This window comes from Plutella xylostella, chromosome 21 (genome assembly GCF_932276165.1).
Source record: "Plutella xylostella chromosome 21, ilPluXylo3.1, whole genome shotgun sequence".
In the NCBI taxonomy this organism is placed as follows: domain Eukaryota; kingdom Metazoa; phylum Arthropoda; class Insecta; order Lepidoptera; family Plutellidae; genus Plutella; species Plutella xylostella.
In genome coordinates, this window is record NC_064001.1 from 362,114 (window position 1) to 384,515 (window position 22,402).

A 22,402-nucleotide genomic window follows, 5' to 3' on the forward strand; every position below is an offset into this window, starting at 1 on the left:
GGTAAACAAACATAGCTTGATGAAACAAGTGGGGTTATTTTCCCATAGTCGAATGTACTTATGCTTGTAAATTGATTGTTTTATGTGATAGAATCTTTAAGGCTGATTGATGAAGTAAAAGGTGGTTTCCTTGGGTCTCTCCTAATAAGCCTAGGTACCCTAGCAGTCTTCAATTTCAAAATGGCCAAGAAGCTTAACAATAAATAATGGGGAACAATTGGATTTTTAGGTTATGAAAAATATTCTAATTTTGAAACCAGAACAAAGAATGGGGTGAAGTATAGATATGCTGTGATACCTCTAAATAGTGGTTATGACAAAATATTATCGACACTTAGCTGAGGATCCTGAGGCGCCGCCGCCGGCCGGTCGAAGCTCCAAAACCACCCCGCCATAAAATACACTTCCACTATCACTCCCATATGCAAACGCTCCCTCCTATCACCCGAAACTCCACGAGAAGACCAAGGGCGAGTTTTCTTCCCGAAGCCTATTTATAGCCTCCCTGACCATCGACTCCCTTTTCTTTTTTTTTTCCTTTTTTTTTTCGGTTCATCCATCGAACTTTATCGATTCCACTCCATCCCTAAGATCCTAGACTACCGGTGGCGCCACTGAGCTAGACAATAACACAACTATTAAATATTTTTAAGGTAATAAACCGATGAACTATTGTTCTATAATTATTGATAATTAATATTATTATTATTTAACTAGTATTTATTAATTTTAAGTCCTGATTCAATTAATTAGAACTAAAAGATACTCAGTTGAGCGTCAAGGAGGCGTAGTACGTAAAGTGTCGCGTAAATTAGTGTTGTGCAAATCTGATCCTCATAATAATAACTTATCACTATGGCGTCATTCATTTCAATAATCAAACAATAATTAACAGAGCCGTATAAACGGTTGAAACATAATATAACCGAATCTAGTATGATATCTCTTTAAACTCTAAGCGTCAACAATAAGACTTGTACTTATTCTAGGTATCTGTCGATTCGAACGACACAACAGCCCCCGAACATTACCATATAAGGAAATGCATCATCGAGTCTAACCCATTAGATGGCACTAGTGTGGCATTTCTACATCGCGGTATGGTTGTGTTTTCCAACCAGCGTATAGTCTTATTTTGCTTATAATAAAAATTTCGCCAATCTATACATAATGTATAAGTCTGCTACGGACGGACTATGTTCCGTTACAACCACCCCCTAAATTTTTAGGAAATGCAATTGGATAAAAATTTACCTATCTAAGACTTATAAATACATTATACATGAATAACGGTACATGAAAATAACAAACTAATATCAGAACCTTACAATACAAATAAGTTTCGTTACAACCACCCCCTAAATTTTTAGGAAATGCAATTGGATAAAAATTTACCTACTTAACTTGATAGACAATGATAACTCTATATCTTAGTGAAGGTGATAAACCCCAATACTCTCATATTAAATTTACTTAATTTATAGTATTGTAACCAGTGTTTTATTGTTACTTAGTAATATTAAAAACAGAATATTCGAGGTAACAGTCGCTGTACCCTTCGCTATCTCGAATATGCAACGAGTTCGGGGCCCCCTACTGCAGATAGATGCCACCCACTCGACCAGCGCACCCAATGTGGACAACAAAGGTGTCATTACCCGACAGGCGTGCACATAATCAATCCTATCAGGTAACTCATTTGATAACTCTCTTATAAGAATTCATCAAACGCCCTATATGTTTCTCAGTGATTTCTCCATACGATCGATGCATTGGGTGAATTGCTTACTGTTTTCTTCCCAATGTCTTTGCAATTAAGAAAAGAAACTAAGTAACAAAGTTAAACTAAATACTTGAGTTGAGACCCATATCCCCTCTCAAATATGTGATCGATTAGAGCCCTCACTGTAGATCCTCACCGAATGTCCAGTCAAGCAGACACCATCCACGACACAGGTATCATTATCCAATAGGCTTACACTATCAGTAGTCCTGTTGAACAACTCATTCGATAGCCCCCTTATAGAAGCTCACCAAACGCCCTATGTGCCTATCAGTGGTTTACCCGAATCGTTTTACTTTTCTACTTGGATTAACTCCACTTCAACACCTTCACAACACTTTTATCAACAGAATTTTGTAATGTAAATTTAAGAATCCCTGGGTCTTATCACCTTCAGCATTTACTAAACCTACCTAGCTTTATGTAAACCTGTAAGCTATAGTGACAACAGGATAAAAGTTTATAAGAAAAACAAATAACTGAACGAAACTTTTAACGAAAAGAAATGCATCTCTGGAAGTACTTCTTAATTATAGCTTAGTTACGTAAATATTAATTAATAAATTACGGCACACTAAAATTGTAACCAGTGGTAAGCGTAAAAAAAAGTATTCGAGATAACAGTCGTTGTGCCCTTCGCTACCTCGAACACGGAACAACTTCGAATCCCCCACTGCAGATTAATATCGCCCCACCAAACCAGCACTCCCGCGAAGGCGACAAAAGTATCATTATTCAAGAGGCTTGTATTTTTAGCCTAATGAATAACTCATCTGATAGCCCCCTTATAGAAGCTCACCAGACGCTCTATATGTCTCACAGTACTTTCTTAGAACGATCGGCGCATTGAGTGACATTTAAATTAGTTCCTCCTCAATGTTTTTGTGATTTATGCAAATCAATAATAACTCATTAATGAAAAATATTTGAGTTGAGATCCAAAGTCACGCTATTCCCTTCTCAAATATGAGATCGTTGAAAGCCCGCACTGTAGACCATCGCAGAAAGTCCTAGTCGGTCGAGACAATAAAAACGACAAAGATATCATTATCCAATAAGCAATGCTACTAGATAACTCATTTGATAGCCCCCTTATAGAAGCTCGGCAAATGTCTTATATGCCTATCAGTAGTTTATCCGAATTGTTCAGCAGTAGGTATGAATTTAAAAACCATCACTTATCACCTTCACAAAAAAAATATATATTATAAAATGTAATCTATCACGGTAAAGTTATTAAGTATAGGAAGAAGTACTCCAAAACTACATTCCATTTCATTACCATACCAAAGTATAGTCACCGACATTAGCGCGCCCAAAAGTATAAAATTTACAGGGCCAATGAATAAATGACACGGTTACACGGTGTGACCATCGTCACTGTACCTTCAGATAACCTGTACCTAAACTTAAATCCAAGCAGAAACTTATTTACTATCCCTCTTGTGTAAGTACACAACACACCCCCTTGATTTAAGAATATATCTGTCGCAGGCAACTGGTCCAATCCCCTGCCCGACCGAACCACCAGCCCGCCCACCGGACGACGCTACTCAGTTGCATGACTAAAGGACAACTCGTCAAGTCGTTGATTGTAACGTTCGACGTCTTGACTGAACATCATTCAGCGAAGTCGTTGAATGGGATATAGTATAGCAACTTTGTAATGTCTGGTTAGGGTGAACATCACCAGACAAGAGTCAACAAAAAGACTATGTTACAAAGCTCTTATCTCACAAATTAACTAAACAATAACAATAAACGTACCTTCATATTGTTGTTCATAATTATCCAGTTTCGCCACTTTTTTTCTTTGAAACTATCCGCCCGCGGCGTAATAATAGGTAAATCCATGTTGTCACACTATTTTAACACAAATAACGCACTTTAAAGCTAATTTATTTGCAAAAAACTAACAATATAGGTGCTTTTTGTGTCAGCTGTTAGCTGTTAGACGCCATATTTGTTTTATTCACCACCTGACTGATTTTAAGTCAGCTAACTAGTTGGACGTTTTGTGACGCTTGTACAATCAACGTTCGGCCCAGTCATACAACTGAACAGCGCCACCCAATGAACGGGCCAGTGGCCCAATCAAACAGCAGATCAAACCAGCCGCCTGCGACATATCCACTCTCCTAATCACTAATCATAATAACAATAATCCTATTCCAATCCATAACTTTTAGTTTAACCCAAAATCCTTTACAAAATCAATTAGTTATTTAAAGGAGTGCAATGAGAATTTAAATCAGCTATACTCAACCTGCGGCCCGCGTACCATGACTTAAACGTGTTTGTGGCCCTTACATAAAAAAGGTTGAGTACCAATGATTTTAAATGGTGTATCACCCCCAAAATTAAACAACTCTAAAATATTTATCTATGTTGATGAAATACTTAGGTAAGTTAGGCACATTCGTTCACTCCAAGACAGTCAAATTTAAAATGCATTCAAATTGTCAAATAACCTAAGCTCTTATCTATTTCTGTAGATGAATACTCTCACCCCCACGTGTGTAACAACAGAACAATACTTAACCCACATTCACATCACAACCGTCTTTCCTATTTTATAGTATTGATTGACTCAATTCAATCACCTCACTACACTCTCATTCATAAACATTCCTACATTTTTAAACCATATTTACTAATTTTAAGACACACCCCCACTCTCATATGTCACCTATTCCTAAACACACCCTACTGATGATGATGATGATTATTATTATTATTATAAAATTGGAGCAGTCCATATTTACTCACTTTAAGCGACACCCCCACTCTCTTATGTCACATATTCCTAAACACACCCTATTGATGATGATGATGATGATTATAAAATTGGAGCAGCCCATATTTACTAACTTTAAGAGACACCCCCACTCTCTTATTTCACCTATTCGTAAACACCCCCTATTGATGATGATGATGATGATTATAAAATTGGAGCAGCCCATATTTACTCACTTAAAGAGGCACCCCCACTCTCTTATGTCACCTATTCGTAAACACCCCCTACTGATGATGATGATGATGATTATAAAATCGGAGCAGCCCTAAGGATACCTATTCTGTGACATTTACCTAATATTATGTTGAACCGCCCGATGATTATGAATCTTGGCCATCATAATCTAACACATCATTATAATCTAATACACATATTATAGTTTATAAAATACTAGCTGTTCCCGCGCTTCGCTTCGCCTTAAAAAGTTTTCCCGTGGGAATTCCGGGATGAAAAGTAGCCTATGTTCTTTCCCAGGGTCTAGACAGTATATATACCAAATTTCATTCAAATCCGTTCAGTAGTTTAGGCGTGAAAGAGTAACAGACAGACAGACAGACAGACAGACAGACACAGTTACTTTCGCATTCATAATATTAGTTAGGAAGTTAGGATAGCATGAGCCCTTTAAAATATACCACGTTTGATTGACAGATCTTCCTGGTAGATGACTATCGACAAATAATTGTAAAATTTTACGTCGACTAAACCATTTGATTACCGACATAGCTGTCAAAATATGCAAGCTGAAGTGGCAGTGGGCTGGTCATATCTGCCGAAGAACCGATAACCGTTGGGGTAGACGAGTTCTCAAGTGGAGACCACGAACAGGCAAACGCAGCGTGGGACGCCCTCCTGCCCGCCGGACCGACGACCCTAGGCGGGTGGCGGGTAGTGGTTGGATGAGGAAGGCCGAGGACCGAGTGTTGTGGCGCTCCTTGGGAGAGGCCTATGTCCAGCAGTGGACGATTATTGGCTGATGATGAAACCATTTGACTTTGACTTTGACTTATGCCTGCTAAATAAAGTTGGGTTTCCCTTGAAAGCGAAGAAGTGACAAATAAAATGTATGGATTTGACAGCTGTCATTCTAATCAAGCTATTTTTAAAGAACTGTAACATACATTCACTAGGCTCACCCCCACTATCTTATGCCTTCCAGCTTCCTCTCCTGGGAACAGTCCTAAACACCCCCTATATGTGATGACGACATTGAAGTAACCCTATGAATACCTATTTGTGTGTAACTTTTAATCTAATGATGTTACGGCCGATGATGATGATGAACCCAAGTCACCCTAATTTAACACATTGATAAAATCAGATATAAGTAAGTATGTAAATACGAACATAGTTTCCTTCACTAGCTCATTTTATTTACACCGTAATCTTATCATTCCTCTATCTCATAATATCCCTAATGTCGTGCACATTATTCACAATATCAATCCATACTCAATCGCACCTACCTACACGCAATTAGCAATCCAGTACCTATACTATATGTAGCTAGCACGCACTCACGCGCAGCCTGTATTTAGGTATACACTGCAGGACACGAACCTCCTCCAATTCCCCAACAACAGAGAGCCACCTCCACAATCTCCATGCACATAAATTTAACACCACAACACACATTGAACACCAAAAACCCGATTATCGAACTCGAGACAGTAGTCAAGGTCACTATCCACCACAATATTCGGTAGTGTAGCCAGCTAAGTATTTACATACATGTAGAAACATAAGATCATAATATCATAACCTCTCTTTCTCCACATGCTAGGTATCGATTTCCCCCTCCTAGTTCCAATTATATACCTAATTACCTATACCTGCGTATTAGCAAAACGCATACCTACTACATACACGCCATTGAAGTAGGTACAACGAAAGGAGTGACATATCCACTGTACCCAACACACGAACAGTGCCTCCGGCATCGGCAAACAGCCACCGACAACTGATCCCACTACATAATCTTTTAACCCTATAATGCCTAATTGCCTAATTAAATAGGTACATACATGAAGGTCATTGAACCTGTACAAAACAGTCTTTAATTTTGTCGACACGAATGCGGTAACTATATACATATTCAGTTAACCCCACGAAAGCTGAATATACTATTACTAAAATCCACAAAACTCATAACAATAATATTCGCTAAACTTATAACAGCCCTTTCCTTTGTCCGTAAGGTACCTACACGTCAGGTACCTAGAACTCACCTACATCCATACCAAATTCATGACACCAATCCCCTTCTATCGTGGGTAAAAGTCACCTTGACATAAGACCCAACACTAATCCTATCTTTTCTATGCTGGCAAAATTTATTTGTCATACATAACTAATTCTCATTACACCCCTTTCTCTAGCGTTGAAAGTATAAATATATCAGCATATAAACATACACCAAACCTATAACAACACTCTTCCTTTATGGTTTAATTAAACCCACATAACGGACTACCTAAATAAATGAGTAAGAAAATTATACAATGCAAAATATTTTAATATGTATACCAGCGCCACCTGTGTTAAAACTCTTGAACTGCAATTAATCATTGATATCTACAGGTAATCAGGTTCGAACATCAAATACAGCTAGCTAACTTCTTCCTGTTGTATCCTTATTTTCCTTTTATTTAAAGGTAAGTAGAAGTATAAAATAACAGTAGACAGACAGTACACTTGGAATTAAACCTAAAATCGGATGCACACAATCAAAATAAATTTGCCATGAGTAGATATATCTCATCCGCCGCTGTGAAACTGACACTTATTAAAATGTGTCTACTATCTACCTATAATATGTGTATATGTATGTATAAATAACAAAAAATCTATTCCCTAGACAATCGTAGTCGTAGAAAAATTAAATAGGTAAACAAGTACTTAGGTACTTACTAAAGTTTGCATTCACCAAATCATCTGTTAGTTATAGCTACCTACCACGCTAACTTCGAACGGTCTTTGACCTTACTAGTTTATTCTCGTTTACTTTAGTAGGTACCTACTTTATTTTACTATAGGTACCCCTTTTCCTTTATTAATTTAATGAAATAATTACAGAAAATGACGCAACATCCATGCGCCAAACCTACCAGTTTCAAGTGCACCATGGTAAGATCGGTAAAAATGAACCATGTAAAGTGTGCGCAGCTTCTAAATCACAATGTCATGTCTTTACCAAAATAATAATGACAGGACGCTACCTATAACCTATTTGATTGTTTTACTAATGCATTTGTAGGCAACCTACACGTATTTTAAGCACACTAAGTTTGAATGCAACAAATTTGTATACAATAGGGTAAAAGTACCACATATCGGCACTTCAAATGTTTCAAGCAAAATGTATACAAGTATACAAATATTATGCTAAGTTTTTTTTTTTTTTTTTTTTTTTTAATTTTATGTAAAGGGTAAAGTTACCAGTTATTGACCTTTTAAATGGTTTAAACAAAATGTATTACCTTAGTGTACACATTATATTATTATTATTTTTTATTTGTTTTTTTTTTTAAATGCCTATTTTATTGTACGCCTACACATATGATTTTTCTATTAACGTTTTCTCTCAATCTCCTTCCGTTTCACGGCAACAATTGTAGGCTAAAAGCCTTTTAAGTTTTTGAATAATGCAAAACACAAATAAAATAACGTTCCTAATAACCCGATCCTGTTTCTAATAATTCTGATCACCCTATCCTGGTCTACGGCATATCAATTGTAATATACCCCCCCCTGTAGTTACGCTTCGGACTCTAACCTACCTATTTAAGACGTATTTTTCGCCCTAACTAAACTGAAACGGAACTGAAGAGAAGTTTTGTAACGGTATACGTGTTTTGCATTATTCGCTTGGCCAATACGTGATCGTCTAGTCTAGCGGTTAGGACTCTACATTGCCGAAGTAACTCAAGTTCTTTTAGGAGGTTGAGAGAATCCCTACCCTAGCACTAATCCCTAGAACCCTAGTTCATAATCCCTAGTTTATCTAATTTTTAGGACAACAGAACAAAGCTCAAGCAATAGTTATTTCTTAAAAAATATACATAATTGAGAGTGATTTAAAAATATATATTATATATATATATAAAAAAAAAAGGGTTTTAATTTGAATAGAAGGTGCGCCCCGCCTCGCACACCCTATGAAGGACGACCAGATCCGTCCACCAGACCCATCTACCTTCTCTAGCCCACTGGCTCTATTCAAACTGTTTTTTTTTGTCAGTCAGTCCCTAGGAAAGGATCTATTGATTGGGATCCAGACGATGTTAATAATATTTTATTCAGCTTCACAATTCGGCACGGATATCTCCTGAGCCTACTTAAGCATTTATTCGACACGGATATTTCCTGAGTCTACTTCTGTATCCATAATATGTAATAGTTATTCGGCACGGATAGTTCCTGAGCCTACTCTTGTATTTTCGACACGGATATTCCCTGAGTCTACTTATACATTTATTCGACACGGATATTTCCTGAGTCTACTTATGTATCAATAATGTGTAATAGTAATCCGGCACGGATAGTTCCTGAGCCTACTCTTGTATTTTCGACACGGATATTTCCTGAGTCTACTCATGTATATCGTCACAGTACAATGTTTTCCAATAATGGACATAATTAAAATATAATTATTATCTCCCATTTCAGCTTGTGTCAAGAGCAATCACTCAAATGTATCTCTATATTGTAGATCTCAGAGTTATGTGACAATTAATATTTTATCGATGCTGGCTTGTGTCTACCATGGTACCTACAAGTTGTTCGAGGTGGTTTCCCTGCCTCTAATTAACTTCATCACAGTCAAGCTCAACATTACTTATTAATAACTAACTGTCATCATCTCCTCCTGTATATAGTATGTATATTGGTCAGTTTGTAAGAAGAATCCAATTCAGCAACTGCTTTCCTTTACCCAAGCTGATAAGAAGTCATTTCAATTTATTTATCGGTAGTAAGTAACTCATGTACTATGAAAATATTTTCCTATCTTATTCAAAACTTAGTAAATTTTATTTAGAATAGAATACAGTTGAAACTCTTATGGTCGCCAATCGCCTCAATGACCCTAATTATAAATTTTGTTTAATATTATCAACATCTTATCCAAACCCAAATCAATAATTATTTATATTAGCAGAATTAAAGGAAAATAATAAGTATAATAAATTATTACTAATCACTTAATATGTAAAAGTTGTCATGGTCACAGTCAATAACATATAGCCAATGATATCCATTTAACCTTCAAAAGTAAAATGGCATGAATATTCACTATGGAAATATTTATTTTATCTTTTCCAAATATTTCAGTTAGCTTAAAATAGTGTTAGTGCTCCTATGGCCGTCATCCAACACATTGACCCTACGGGTATAAGTATCTAATTGAAGGTATTTATTTTATTTAATCAGACAAGTAGATAACTTTAGTAAAAGTAAAGTTGGTGCTCAACTAGGTCGGAAACTGACTCATTGACCCTATTATTTATTAATTTTGTTTAATATTCTTCATCTTTTCCAAAGCAAAATCAATCTTTATTTATATTAATAAAAGGGTATAATGCAGGTTTTTAAGTATTATAAATTATCATTAACTTGCTGAATATATAAGAATTGTCTTAGTCACAGTCAGTCAGGTACAAGTTATGACCAATATAACCATTGAATAAAAGGAATACTTACTAAATTACATGAATTCTATTCTGTTTTCTGATACATAACTAGTAATTGAGGTACTGAAGTAAATACCTATTGAATTCCAATAAAGCAAACTTTACATACTTAGGTGGGTAAGCAAATACCAAAATCATATCTATCACATCAATGAGTAAGAGGCCTAGATCCACTAACTATACATCAATAACATTCACCACACATGAGATACAAAAGGATAGCATGTTTTCCAATTCAATAACCTACTCTCCCACAGTCTAAACCTACCTGCTTAGCATCTAACTGGTTTGAAGATGAAATGCATTTTATACAAACCCACATTTTAAACAATGTACCTAGTATCAAATACCTAGTAAGTAAGTATAAATTTAGAATCTGGGTTTCTTAGTTCTGAACTAATGTTTTGAAAGTAGATTTGTTTTGCAAACAATACCAAACAACAAACAATGTCCCTTAAATGTTTGTTGGTTTTGTTGCTGCCTAATTGTTAAGTATGGTTTTTTTCTTTTATGATAAACAATACTTCAAATACCTGAATTTACCAAGTGTAGCTAAACCCATAATAAAACCATAGAGAATCATTAAACTAGTGAATCACACAAGTACACACAATAATTATTCAAGTAGAAACATAGTATTTTATGAAAATATGGTCCGGCCAATTTTCATCCCGGTGGAAAAATGTTTAAAATCATTACAAATATTAAGAATACAAGTAATAAGTAATGTTTATAATAACCACTCTTAGAGAATCAAAGTAGGTTGAGCTAGCTGTAGATTTTAAATTACTTAAGTACTAAATAGAAATGCTGATTCAAGTAAGAATATAATTTTGCTAAATAGATTCATAGCTTAATATGAATAACCTGAAGCATATTCTTCATTCTGGTTTCAAGACTGAATAGATAAGTACATGCTTACATGAGAACTAGGTGGAGTTGGTAGAAATAAGTTTATATTGTGTATCTCAGGAGATAAGTAAATAAGTACCGACTACCTAGGAATATGAATCTTCTTGTAACCTAAACAATTTCAGAATGATCTAATATGTTACCTAATAGATTTACTTAAATTGCAAGCACTTATCACTGAATAGGATTCCACATAATTATGTTATATATCTGATGAATCATCCATTATTATTACTTGGGTACTTATTCAGATTGTTGTGCAAGCCTAGTAAGTTTGTAAACCAAATATGTTGGAACATAGGTTATGATCCACCACAATGAAACATAGGTACACCTAATGGTCTGTATTATGCTAATTACTGTTCTTTACTGGGTATGCAAAGACTGCTGGGTGAAACAATTTCAGGTAGATAGATTGCTGTGAGTAAAAGTAACATACTTAAATACTTGACTCATTAGCCATCATCTCAATAGAACATACTATTCAATATCTGTACTATATTGATATAAGTAACTAAGTTTATTCCTTCCAGGTAAACAAACATAGCTTGATGAAACAAGTGGGGTTATTTTCCCATAGTCGAATGTACTTATGCTTGTAAATTGATTGTTTTATGTGATAGAATCTTTAAGGCTGATTGATGAAGTAAAAGGTGGTTTCCTTGGGTCTCTCCTAATAAGCCTAGGTACCCTAGCAGTCTTCAATTTCAAAATGGCCAAGAAGCTTAACAATAAATAATGGGGAACAATTGGATTTTTAGGTTATGAAAAATATTCTAATTTTGAAACCAGAACAAAGAATGGGGTGAAGTATAGATATGCTGTGATACCTCTAAATAGTGGTTATGACAAAATATTATCGACACTTAGCTGAGGATCCTGAGGCGCCGCCGCCGGCCGGTCGAAGCTCCAAAACCACCCCGCCATAAAATACACTTCCACTATCACTCCCATATGCAAACGCTCCCTCCTATCACCCGAAACTCCACGAGAAGACCAAGGGCGAGTTTTCTTCCCGAAGCCTATTTATAGCCTCCCTGACCATCGACTCCCTTTTCTTTTTTTTTTCCTTTTTTTTTTCGGTTCATCCATCGAACTTTATCGATTCCACTCCATCCCTAAGATCCTAGACTACCGGTGGCGCCACTGAGCTAGACAATAACACAACTATTAAATATTTTTAAGGTAATAAACCGATGAACTATTGTTCTATAATTATTGATAATTAATATTATTATTATTTAACTAGTATTTATTAATTTTAAGTCCTGATTCAATTAATTAGAACTAAAAGATACTCAGTTGAGCGTCAAGGAGGCGTAGTACGTAAAGTGTCGCGTAAATTAGTGTTGTGCAAATCTGATCCTCATAATAATAACTTATCACTATGGCGTCATTCATTTCAATAATCAAACAATAATTAACAGAGCCGTATAAACGGTTGAAACATAATATAACCGAATCTAGTATGATATCTCTTTAAACTCTAAGCGTCAACAATAAGACTTGTACTTATTCTAGGTATCTGTCGATTCGAACGACACAACAGCCCCCGAACATTACCATATAAGGAAATGCATCATCGAGTCTAACCCATTAGATGGCACTAGTGTGGCATTTCTACATCGCGGTATGGTTGTGTTTTCCAACCAGCGTATAGTCTTATTTTGCTTATAATAAAAATTTCGCCAATCTATACATAATGTATAAGTCTGCTACGGACGGACTATGTTCCGTTACACTATCCTGGGTGCGCAACCCAGAGAATTTATCGTACGATAAAATCAACGAAAAAATTGTTGAAACTTTTACTGGTGGTGACTACTCAAAAATATCAAATGATCTTCTTCAAATGGTGTGCGGCCACAGGGCGGACATGGTGGAGCAAAGAAGGGAGCTCATTCTGTCCTCCGTGAAAGACCCGCTCATTAAAAGTAACCTGCGCAAGGTTCCTCCTTCTTGTAAATACCTGTTCGATTCTGAACAATTTACACTAGCCCTGGAAAAGGCCGGAGGAGTAAGGAAATCCTTTTGGCCTAAGCAAACAAACAAACCGGCTGCGCAAGCTGGTAATTATGAATATTCTAGAAACCCCGCGCAGGGTATTAATTGCAACAAGCCTAACGGTGCTAAAAACAAAGCTCCCGCGCAGGGATGCTCTCACTGGCCAAATAACAACAGGTCCCAAAGCCACTTTTACACAAACAGCTCTGCGCAAGGGCCTAGCAACTCTAATGCTAATCACAGACCCTCCACCTCAAACATAAAACCAAACAACTATCGCGAAGGGAGGGGGGGGCACTATAACAACAAGCAGCAGCGACCCCGTAAACGACAGGCATCGCCTTCGTTTCGATCAAAAAATAAACGTTACAAATACTGACTCGAGGCCCTTTCGGGCGGGCCAACTGAAACATTTTGTACATACGTGGGCCAAGCTGGGCGCACCAGCACGACTTCTGAAAATGATAGAAGGGTACCGCATTCCATTCTCTCGCAAACCGCCATTGATACATCCGCATCACACAAATCACATTCATACACCTCCTTCAGAAGAAATGTCACAGCTAATATCACAAATGAAAAAAGAAAATGTACTACAGCCGGTACCAAGCTCACCCAGCTTTCTTTCAACAATGTTTCTAAGACCCAAGCCCGACGGATCACTACGACCGATTTTCAACCTGAAGAATCTGAACAAATTCGTGTGTACGCCACAGTTTCGACTGGTGAATATGCACAAAGTTCCAGAATTCCTACAAAAACAGGACTGGATGGGAAAAATCGATATTTCCCAGGCCTATTTCCACGTGGCAATAGCTCAAAGCCACAGATGCTTTTTAAGGCTCATATATCGCAACGAACTGCTGGAAATGACGTGCCTACCTTTCGGCCTCAGCTCGGCGCCATCAGCCTATGCCTCCATAACCGCATGGATAGCACAGCTCCTGCGAGACGAGGGCATAAGGACACTGGTCTACCTGGACGACTTCCTCTTGGTCCACCAAGACCCGACCACCCTGAGCCAGCACTTGGACTACGCGGTCCAACTGTTGAACCAACTGGGTTGGCAAATAAATCGAGCGAAGTCAATCCTGAAACCTCAAAGAACCCTAGAGTTCCTGGGAATCATTTGGAATCCATGGCCCAACACAAAAACCCTACCGGACAAAAAGACTGCCAAAATAAAATCCAGTATAAATCAAATTCTATCCTCAGGGCAAGCCAGCTTCTCAGAAATTCAATCTCTAGTCGGCCTACTGAACTTTTCGAGCTTCGCTGTTCCGAGGGGCAGATTGAATTATCGTCACATACAATCATTCAACCACAATCTGCCAGAAATAGCGCAAAAATTCAATGTACCAATTCTCGCCAAAACAGAAATGAAATGGTGGCTCAAAAATTGTTACCAATCAACAGCCATACATATAGCGCCACCGTCTCACTTCCTGACGACCGACGCCTCGGACATAGCCTGGGGGGCACGGCTGGACAATACCAATATACAGGGCCTGTGGAGACCGCACGAAAGAGACCTTCACTGCAATCAAAAAGAGTTACTCGCAGTCCACAAGGCAATAGAACGAATGCGAACGACATTAGCCAACAAAACTGTAATGCTACAAACCGACAACAGAACAGTCATCGCATACATTCGAAACGAAGGAGGAACAAGGTCTCAGGCACTGATGACCTTAACGTTCAACTTGTTTGCACTACTGGATCGGTACAACATAAAACTGACAACGTTCCATATTCCGGGCATCTACAACAGCGAAGTGGACCACCTATCTCGGAAAATGCTATCACCGGAATGGCACCTGCTGCCGTCAGCGCTGGAAACAATATTCGCCAAATGGGGAGTGCCGACAATGGACCTCTTTGCATCGAGAATAGCACACGTGGTGAAGGACTATTGTTCGATAGACCTCAGCGACGACCAAGCGAAAATGCACGATGCGTTCGCCCATCCATGGTCATTTCAACTAGCTTGGGTATTCCCACCACCCTGTCTGATGCCACGCGTACTGAACCACTTGAACAGTGCATCAGGGATATATCTAGTAGTAGCTCCTCGGTGGGAACGAGTATTTTGGCGACCGGACCTGAAACAAAGAGCGTTAGGCCCACCACACACGATCTGGAACTTACGCCAAGTACTAGTGGATGCAACGTCAGGCCATCCTCCTCCGAAGGTAGACGAGATGACTCTGGAAGTATGGAGATGTGGGGGTGGTCGGATGAATTACCAAACTGGTCACCAGAACAGAAAAAACTTCTACTGACAAGTTGGCGACCATCGACCTTGAAAACTTATAGGCCAGCATGGAATCGCTGGTGTGAATGGGCGAGGACAAAGGGAGTTGCCCCTACTAACCCCTCGGGTTCCGATCTAGGAAGATTTATTATCGACTTGCACCTTATCCATAAACTTTCTTACAATTCTATACTGCTACACAAGTCGGTAGTTTCTACTATGTGCAACACTCACTCATCACACCTTAGTTCAGACAGCGTGGTTAAACATGCACTAAAAGCCGTTGCCCTACAAACCCCAAAAGCATCCAAATCTCCAATATGGGACATAGATATTGTAATAGATTTTATATCTAAATCAGATACTCAAACAAGCAGTTTGTATGAAGCGTCAAGACAAACAGCAACCTTGCTTCTACTATGTTCGGGCAGAAGGGTCCACGATCTCACCTTGTTACGAATTGATGCAGATCACTGTGTGACAATGCATGACTCTATAATATTCTGGCCCGAATTCGGATCCAAAACTGACTCTTATTGTAGGGTATGCTTAGTGAGTTACGAATATTGATTGAGGGTAGCATATGTGTCATTCATTCTGGGAATAAAGTGCGCTCGGTGAACATCAGCTCCCTGGTTTTATTGGAAGATATCCCCCAGGATAGGGACTTCACAGTGGCGACGAAGAAAAATCGGTGCCGGGACATTTGTGCGCGTGTAACGAAAAAAATTCGCGTCGAAAACAATGTCGGTCGGCAAATTAGCGGAGTTCCAAGTGCGCGGCGGCACGTGGTCGTCATACGTAGATAGACTCGAAATGTACTATAAAGTGAATAAAATAAGTGCCGACCTAAAACTACCTATATTAATTGCGAGTATGGGTGATGAGGCCTACGAGTTACTGGTGAACTTGGCGTGTCCTAGTAAGCCGTCGGACATAACCTATGAGGCCGCGTGTGACCTACTACGTGACCATCTGCAGCCTTCCCCGTCGGTGTGGGCGGAACGGTTCAGGTTCAGACAGAGGCGGCAAAGCGCAGAAGAAAACGTTTCGGGTTACGTGGCCGCACTCAAAAAGGCGGCACGTCTTTGCAACTTTGGAGATAAGCTGAACGACAACCTCCGGGATCAGCTCGTGTGCGGGCTGAGGAGCGACGTCATTCGTCAGCGCCTGTTCGCCGAGGACGACACATTGACGTTCACGAACGCGGTGAAGCTGGCCACGTCACTGGAAGCGGCGGAGATAAACGCGGCAGCGGTGGAGGCGCCGGGAGCCAGTGGCGGCGGCGGCGGCGGCGGGGCGGCCAGCTCCGGGGGCGCGGTGCATGCGCTCGAGCTGGCGCAGCAGGGGCGCGCGCGCGGGCCGCAGCGGGGCGGCGGCGGCGGCGCGGGCGGCGGTCCCCACAGCAGCCGGGGCGCTGGTAGCTACAGCAGCAGCGGCGCGGGTGGAGCGGCGTTCAATGGAGCCGACGGTTGGCGTCAATCGCGGGGCCACGAGGCAGTGACGGCAGCAGGGCCCGGCCGAGGGGCATGTCGTGCTTGTGGTGCGCGCAACCATTCGGAGAATAGTTGTCGTTTCCGGGACTATGTGTGCAGCCGGTGCAGGGAGACGGGCCACCTGAGGCGGGTGTGCCCGCGTGCGGCGGGGCGCGGGCGGACCGCGGGCGGCGGCGGCGGCCGCGCCCCGGGCCGGGTGCACTACGGAGCGACCGCTGCGGAACCTGACTCCTGGGAGGAGAACCTCGGCGAGGGCGCCGATCTCGAGGAGGCGTTACACAGCTTGTGTCTAAACGATTACAGAGCGGTGAGTGTACCTATGTGTTTAGACAACAAAATTGTAAAAATGGAAGTTGACACAGGAACAGCTATATCCTGCATTAGTAAACAACTGTATGAGGAATTATTTTCACATAGAAAAATTGAGAAAAATAATATTTGTCTCAAGTTTATTGATGGCTCTAAAGTTCGTCCTTTAGGTATAATAAAACCTTTAGTTAGGTATAAAGATAAGGAAGCTATCTTAGATTTATTCGTAATCGAAGGGGCAACAACGTCTTTATTAGGTCGTCAGTGGCTGGCAGAACTAGGTGTAGTGATACCTAGTTTCAATTGTAACAATGTTAGCGGTGACTCACAGCCTTTGAATAAAGACATATGTGTTTTGTTGGGCAGGTATAAGGAGTTGTTTTCGGGCGGACTGGGTCGGTACACTGGCGGCGCGGCGCGGCTGCGCGTGCGCGAGGGCGCCCGGCCCGTGTTCCACCGCGCGCGGCCGCTGCCCTTCGCGCTGCGGGAGCGCGTGGACCGCGAGCTGGACGCCATGCTGGACGCCGGCGTCATCGAGCCCACCGACTGCTCCGACTGGGCTTCTCCTCTGGTACCCGTTACAAAGGCTGATGGTGGGTTAAGAATTTGTGCTGATTACAAAGCGACCTTGAACCCCGTCTTACTGGTTGATAGGTATCCGTTGCCTAGGATAGATGAGGTACTCGTAGGACTCAATGGGGCGCAATATTTCTCAAAAATTGACTTGAGTCAGGCTTATAACCAGGTAGAACTCGATGATACTAAGAAATACACAGTAATAAACACTCATAGAGGTTTATTCACGTACAATAGACTAGTGTACGGCTTAGCATCGAGCTCGGGCATATTCCAGCGTATTATGTCGACGCTATTAAGCGGTATTCCAAACGTAGAAGTTTTCCTTGATGACGTCATCATAGGCGGACGGACGGAGGCGGAGCATTTAGAAGCATTAGAGGCGGTATTCCAGCGGTTGCAAAGTAAAGGATTAAAACTTAAAAAGTCTAAATGCATTTTCTTAACCGATGAGGTGTCGTATTTAGGTTATATTGTTTCAAAAGACGGCATTAAAACGGATCCTGCTAAAGTTTCAGCTATTACTAAGATTCCCCGGCCGGAAAACGTTTCCGAATTACGATCGTTTTTAGGTCTAGTAAACTTTTATGCAAAATTCGTCAGAAACATAAGTGCTACTTTAGTACCGTTATATGATTTATTAAAAAAAGGCCGTGAGTGGCGGTGGGGCTCGGAATGTGAGCGGGCATTTAAAGAAGTGAAAAATTTATTGGTCAGTTCGTCGGTACTAGCACATTACGACCCATCAGCTGAGCTGATAGTGACGTGCGACGCGAGCGCCAAGGGGGTGGGGGCGGTGCTGTCGCAGCGGGGCGCGGGGGGCGTCGAGCGGCCGCTGGCCTACGCGTCACGCACACTCACGGACGCTGAAAAAAATTACTCACAGATACACCGTGAGGCGCTCGCGATAATATTCAGTATGAAGAAGTTCCATCAATATATTTACGGGCGTCATTTCATTCTGCGAACCGATCATAAACCCTTGGTTTCTATCTTCGGTTCCAACGCCAGTATCCCGGTAATGGCCGCGAGTAGAATGCAACGTTGGGCTATTATTCTATCAGCTTACGATTACGATATAGAATACGTACGGACGGACGTCAATGGTGCTGATGGTTTATCGAGACTACCCGTGTCTAGTAGTGAGAATAGTAAAAACTGTATACTGCCGGAGCAGACTTATTTACATTTTGCTCAGGAAGCCTTGTTATTAGAATATAATGAAATTAAATGTCAAACTGCTAAAGATCAGATTCTAGGTCGGGTTCTAAATTATGTTCGCAACGGTTGGCCTGACAGTTGCGACATAGTGGGTATGCAACCCTATTTTAATAGGCGAAACGAGTTGTATGAGGAGTTGGGTTGCGTAATGTGGGGACACAGGCTAGTAGTACCAGAAAAATGTCGGGAAAAAGTATTAAATATGATACACGAGCCCCACATGGGCGTCGTGAAGTCGAAGGCGATAGCTCGCAGCTACGTGTGGTGGGCAGGAGTGGACGAGGCGGTGGAGCGGGTGTGTCGCGCGTGCGCGGTGTGCGCGGCGCAGGCGGACGCGCCGCCGCGGGTGCCACACTCGCCCTGGCCGTGGCCGGCGCGCCCGTGGACGAGGCTACACCTCGACTTCATGGGACCAATTAGTGTTGCCCAAATTCAGTCTTGGTCTTGCAGTCTTGGTCTTGTTCTTGCGTTTTTGCAAGACCAAGACCAAGGACAAGACCGCGTATTTTTAGCAAGACCAAGACCAAGACTGACCGTGCAAGACTTGAGCAAGAACAAGACATAGCCTGCAAGACTCTTGCGTCTTGCAGCTAGGACTTAGCGCTATTTCACTGAGTAGTTAGGTGTAACAGTTCGGTGTATAGGTAAGTACGCTTAGGAATTCTATGAGATGCAAAAAACTGTATCAAAGAAAATGAAAAACTGGACCTATGCGCATTACGACTAATACCATAAACATAGCGAATAAAAAAATATCTATTAAAATCAAAAAGTAAACTTTAATAAATAGTAATAGACTAATAGGTAATTGCAAGACTTGCAAGACTCTTGCTGCAAGACCAAGACCAAGACCAAGACTGGGAGCGCAAGACCAAGACCAAGACCAAGACCAGGTGTATTGGCGCAAGACCAAGACCAAGACCAAGACCAGGTGTATTGGCGCAAGACCAAGACCAAGACTGGCTAAGTCTCGTCTTGTTCTTGCATTTGGGCAACACTAGGACCAATATTCGGAAAGACTTATTTAATAGTTGTAGACTCCACTTCCAAATGGATCGAGGTGTTTCCGGTACCTAGCACAGCAGCCAATTGGACGATAGACAAGCTCGTTGAATTATGGGGACGATGGGGCATTCCTAAGCAGTTGGTCAGCGACAACGGCCCGCCATATTCTAGTAGCGAATTTGCGAAGTTTACTAGATCATACGGCATAGATCACATATTTGCGGCACCGTATCATCCATCCTCCAACGGGGCAGCGGAAAACGCAGTTAGGACTATCAAACGAGTTGTCAAAAAGGCCATGTATGAAAAACAGTCGATAGATAGGGCTTTGCACACATTTTTGTTGTATTATAGAAATACGGAACATGCGACGACCGGACAGAGTCCCAGCATGCTGCTGCAGGGCCGGCGCCTGCGCACGCGCCTGGACGCGCTGCGGGCGGACGTGGGCGGCCGCGTGAGCCGCATGCAGCGCCGCCAGCTCGGGGGCGCCGCCTCGGGGGCGACCAATCGCGAAATACACGCGGGGGAGGATGTGTGGTATAGGCAATATCTTAGGGGCGAAAAGTGGGAACCGGGAAAGGTCATTAATAAATTAGGTCCTAAAAACATGGAGGTTAGGGGCATAGATGGTTCTCAGGTTCATAGGCACGTAGACCAGTTAAGACGGAGATCTAGGAATTCGCTTGTTTTCCCAGCAAAAGATAAACAAGAGAACCCAAACGTTGTGAACACTTCTGACACAGCAGATGTTGTAACGGTGGGCGTTTCGCCTCGAGGGTCGGAGGCTCAGTCGGAGCGGGGCGCGGGGTCCGTGACGCCGGCGCGGGCGCAGGCCCCTCCGCCGGCAACTCCGTCCGGCTCGCCGGAAGAATCAGCTGATCAGTTCTTATCGCCGGAGTCATCGCCCGCCAGTGTGCCGCCCCAGTCTCGTCCTATACGTACTTGCAATTTGCATAAAAACCCTAAATATAGATTTTAGAATAAGTCAATTGTTATTGCTATGTTCAACGTGTATAGACGAAGAATACTTACATGTAATTATGTGTTTTATTGGTTCTTAGATTATTGTGTAACTGATAACAACTAAAGTTAAATAAATAGGTAATCAGTATTGCCCAGTATAACTACAAACGTTGCTTATGTTTTTAATTTTACGAATGTTAAATGCTATATATATAGGATTAACTTACGTCTTTTGTTTGATTGTTAATGCATTCCTTTGTTATTGTTAAAGATAAGACAAACGCTTTAAATTTAGAATTAGTTGTGTAATTGGTGTGGGGGTATTGTAGGGTATGCTTAGTGAGTTACGAATATTGATTGAGGGTAGCATATGTGTCATTCATTCTGGAAATAAAGTGCGCTCGGTGAACATCAGCTCCCTGGTTTTATTGGAAGATATCCCCCAGGATAGGGACTTCACACTTATGATTATAGACAGTCCGGTTGGAAACTGTTAATGAACAAAGATAACTCAGCGCTAAATCCTGTAACCTGGATCAAAAAAGTTATAGCTCTGTCTGCCGAACGACGAAAACATAATGATGTCAAAAACTTGTTCATCAGTACATGTGGTGCTCCAAAAGCTGCATCCAAGACCATCGTAGGGGTAACATGGGTTAAATCTGTTCTAACAGATTCCGGAGTAACGGCCACTCCCGGTAGTGTCAGATCCGCTGTAGCATCAAAAAGCTGGATCAATAATTCTCCCCTGGATGAAATACTGACTAGAGGTAACTGGCGATCAGGCAATACGTTTGCCAGATATTACCGAAGGCAAGTTCTAGAATCTCAATCTAACCTAATATCAAGACTTTTTGATTCCATATAAATATAAAATTACTTGTAATATAAACACTTAAGTATATAATTTATGATTAAATCCCTGATAAGGGTCAATATGATGATTGACAAAGCATATTTTGTATGATTACTTACATAATTAATTAAGTATAAGTACTTAACATAAGCAATAATGATCACAGTTAAACTTGATTGATGTTTAAAAGAGAAAATATTATTTGACCTTGCTAATTGCTGTCTCTGATTTACCTACCTATTTGTGTCCAATTCATTTAACTAAATAAGTAGTTATTGATATGTAAAAAATAAAACATGTATAAAATCAGAATATTTATTGTTTTTATATTTAAAAGTTTACAAATAAAGTTAGTTACATGAATTCATAATCACACATCTTTTATTAAATCACATAAATGTGGATTTACCAGCTCTCCAGGTACTACATGTAAGTGTGTCATGTCTTGATTTCCCAAAAACACCTTCTAGCTATATTATTTGTCGTAGCAAATCGTATTAGGTACACTGCACTCCTACAATGCGAATACATCT

At 40.7% G+C, this 22,402-nt stretch overlaps 2 protein-coding genes across 2 annotated transcripts; both read left to right on the forward strand.

The window, feature by feature from the left end:
• The first annotated feature begins 16,026 nt into the window (after positions 1-16,026).
• On the forward strand, positions 16,027-17,753 carry LOC119690760 (keratin, type II cytoskeletal 2 epidermal-like). Its single transcript, XM_038106499.2, has 2 exons — positions 16,027-17,243; positions 17,612-17,753. Exons 1-2 carry the CDS (start codon positions 16,185-16,187, stop codon positions 17,615-17,617), a joined length of 1,065 nt encoding a protein of 354 aa, XP_037962427.2. The 5' UTR covers positions 16,027-16,184; the 3' UTR covers positions 17,618-17,753.
• A 1,254-nt stretch (positions 17,754-19,007) lies between these two features.
• Positions 19,008-21,427, forward strand: LOC125490164 (uncharacterized protein K02A2.6-like). The gene is made up of 2 exons (XM_048628576.1): positions 19,008-19,452; positions 20,044-21,427. Exons 1-2 carry the CDS (start codon positions 19,137-19,139, stop codon positions 21,027-21,029), a joined length of 1,302 nt encoding a protein of 433 aa, XP_048484533.1. The 5' UTR covers positions 19,008-19,136; the 3' UTR covers positions 21,030-21,427.
• Positions 21,428-22,402: the final 975 nt, after the last annotated feature.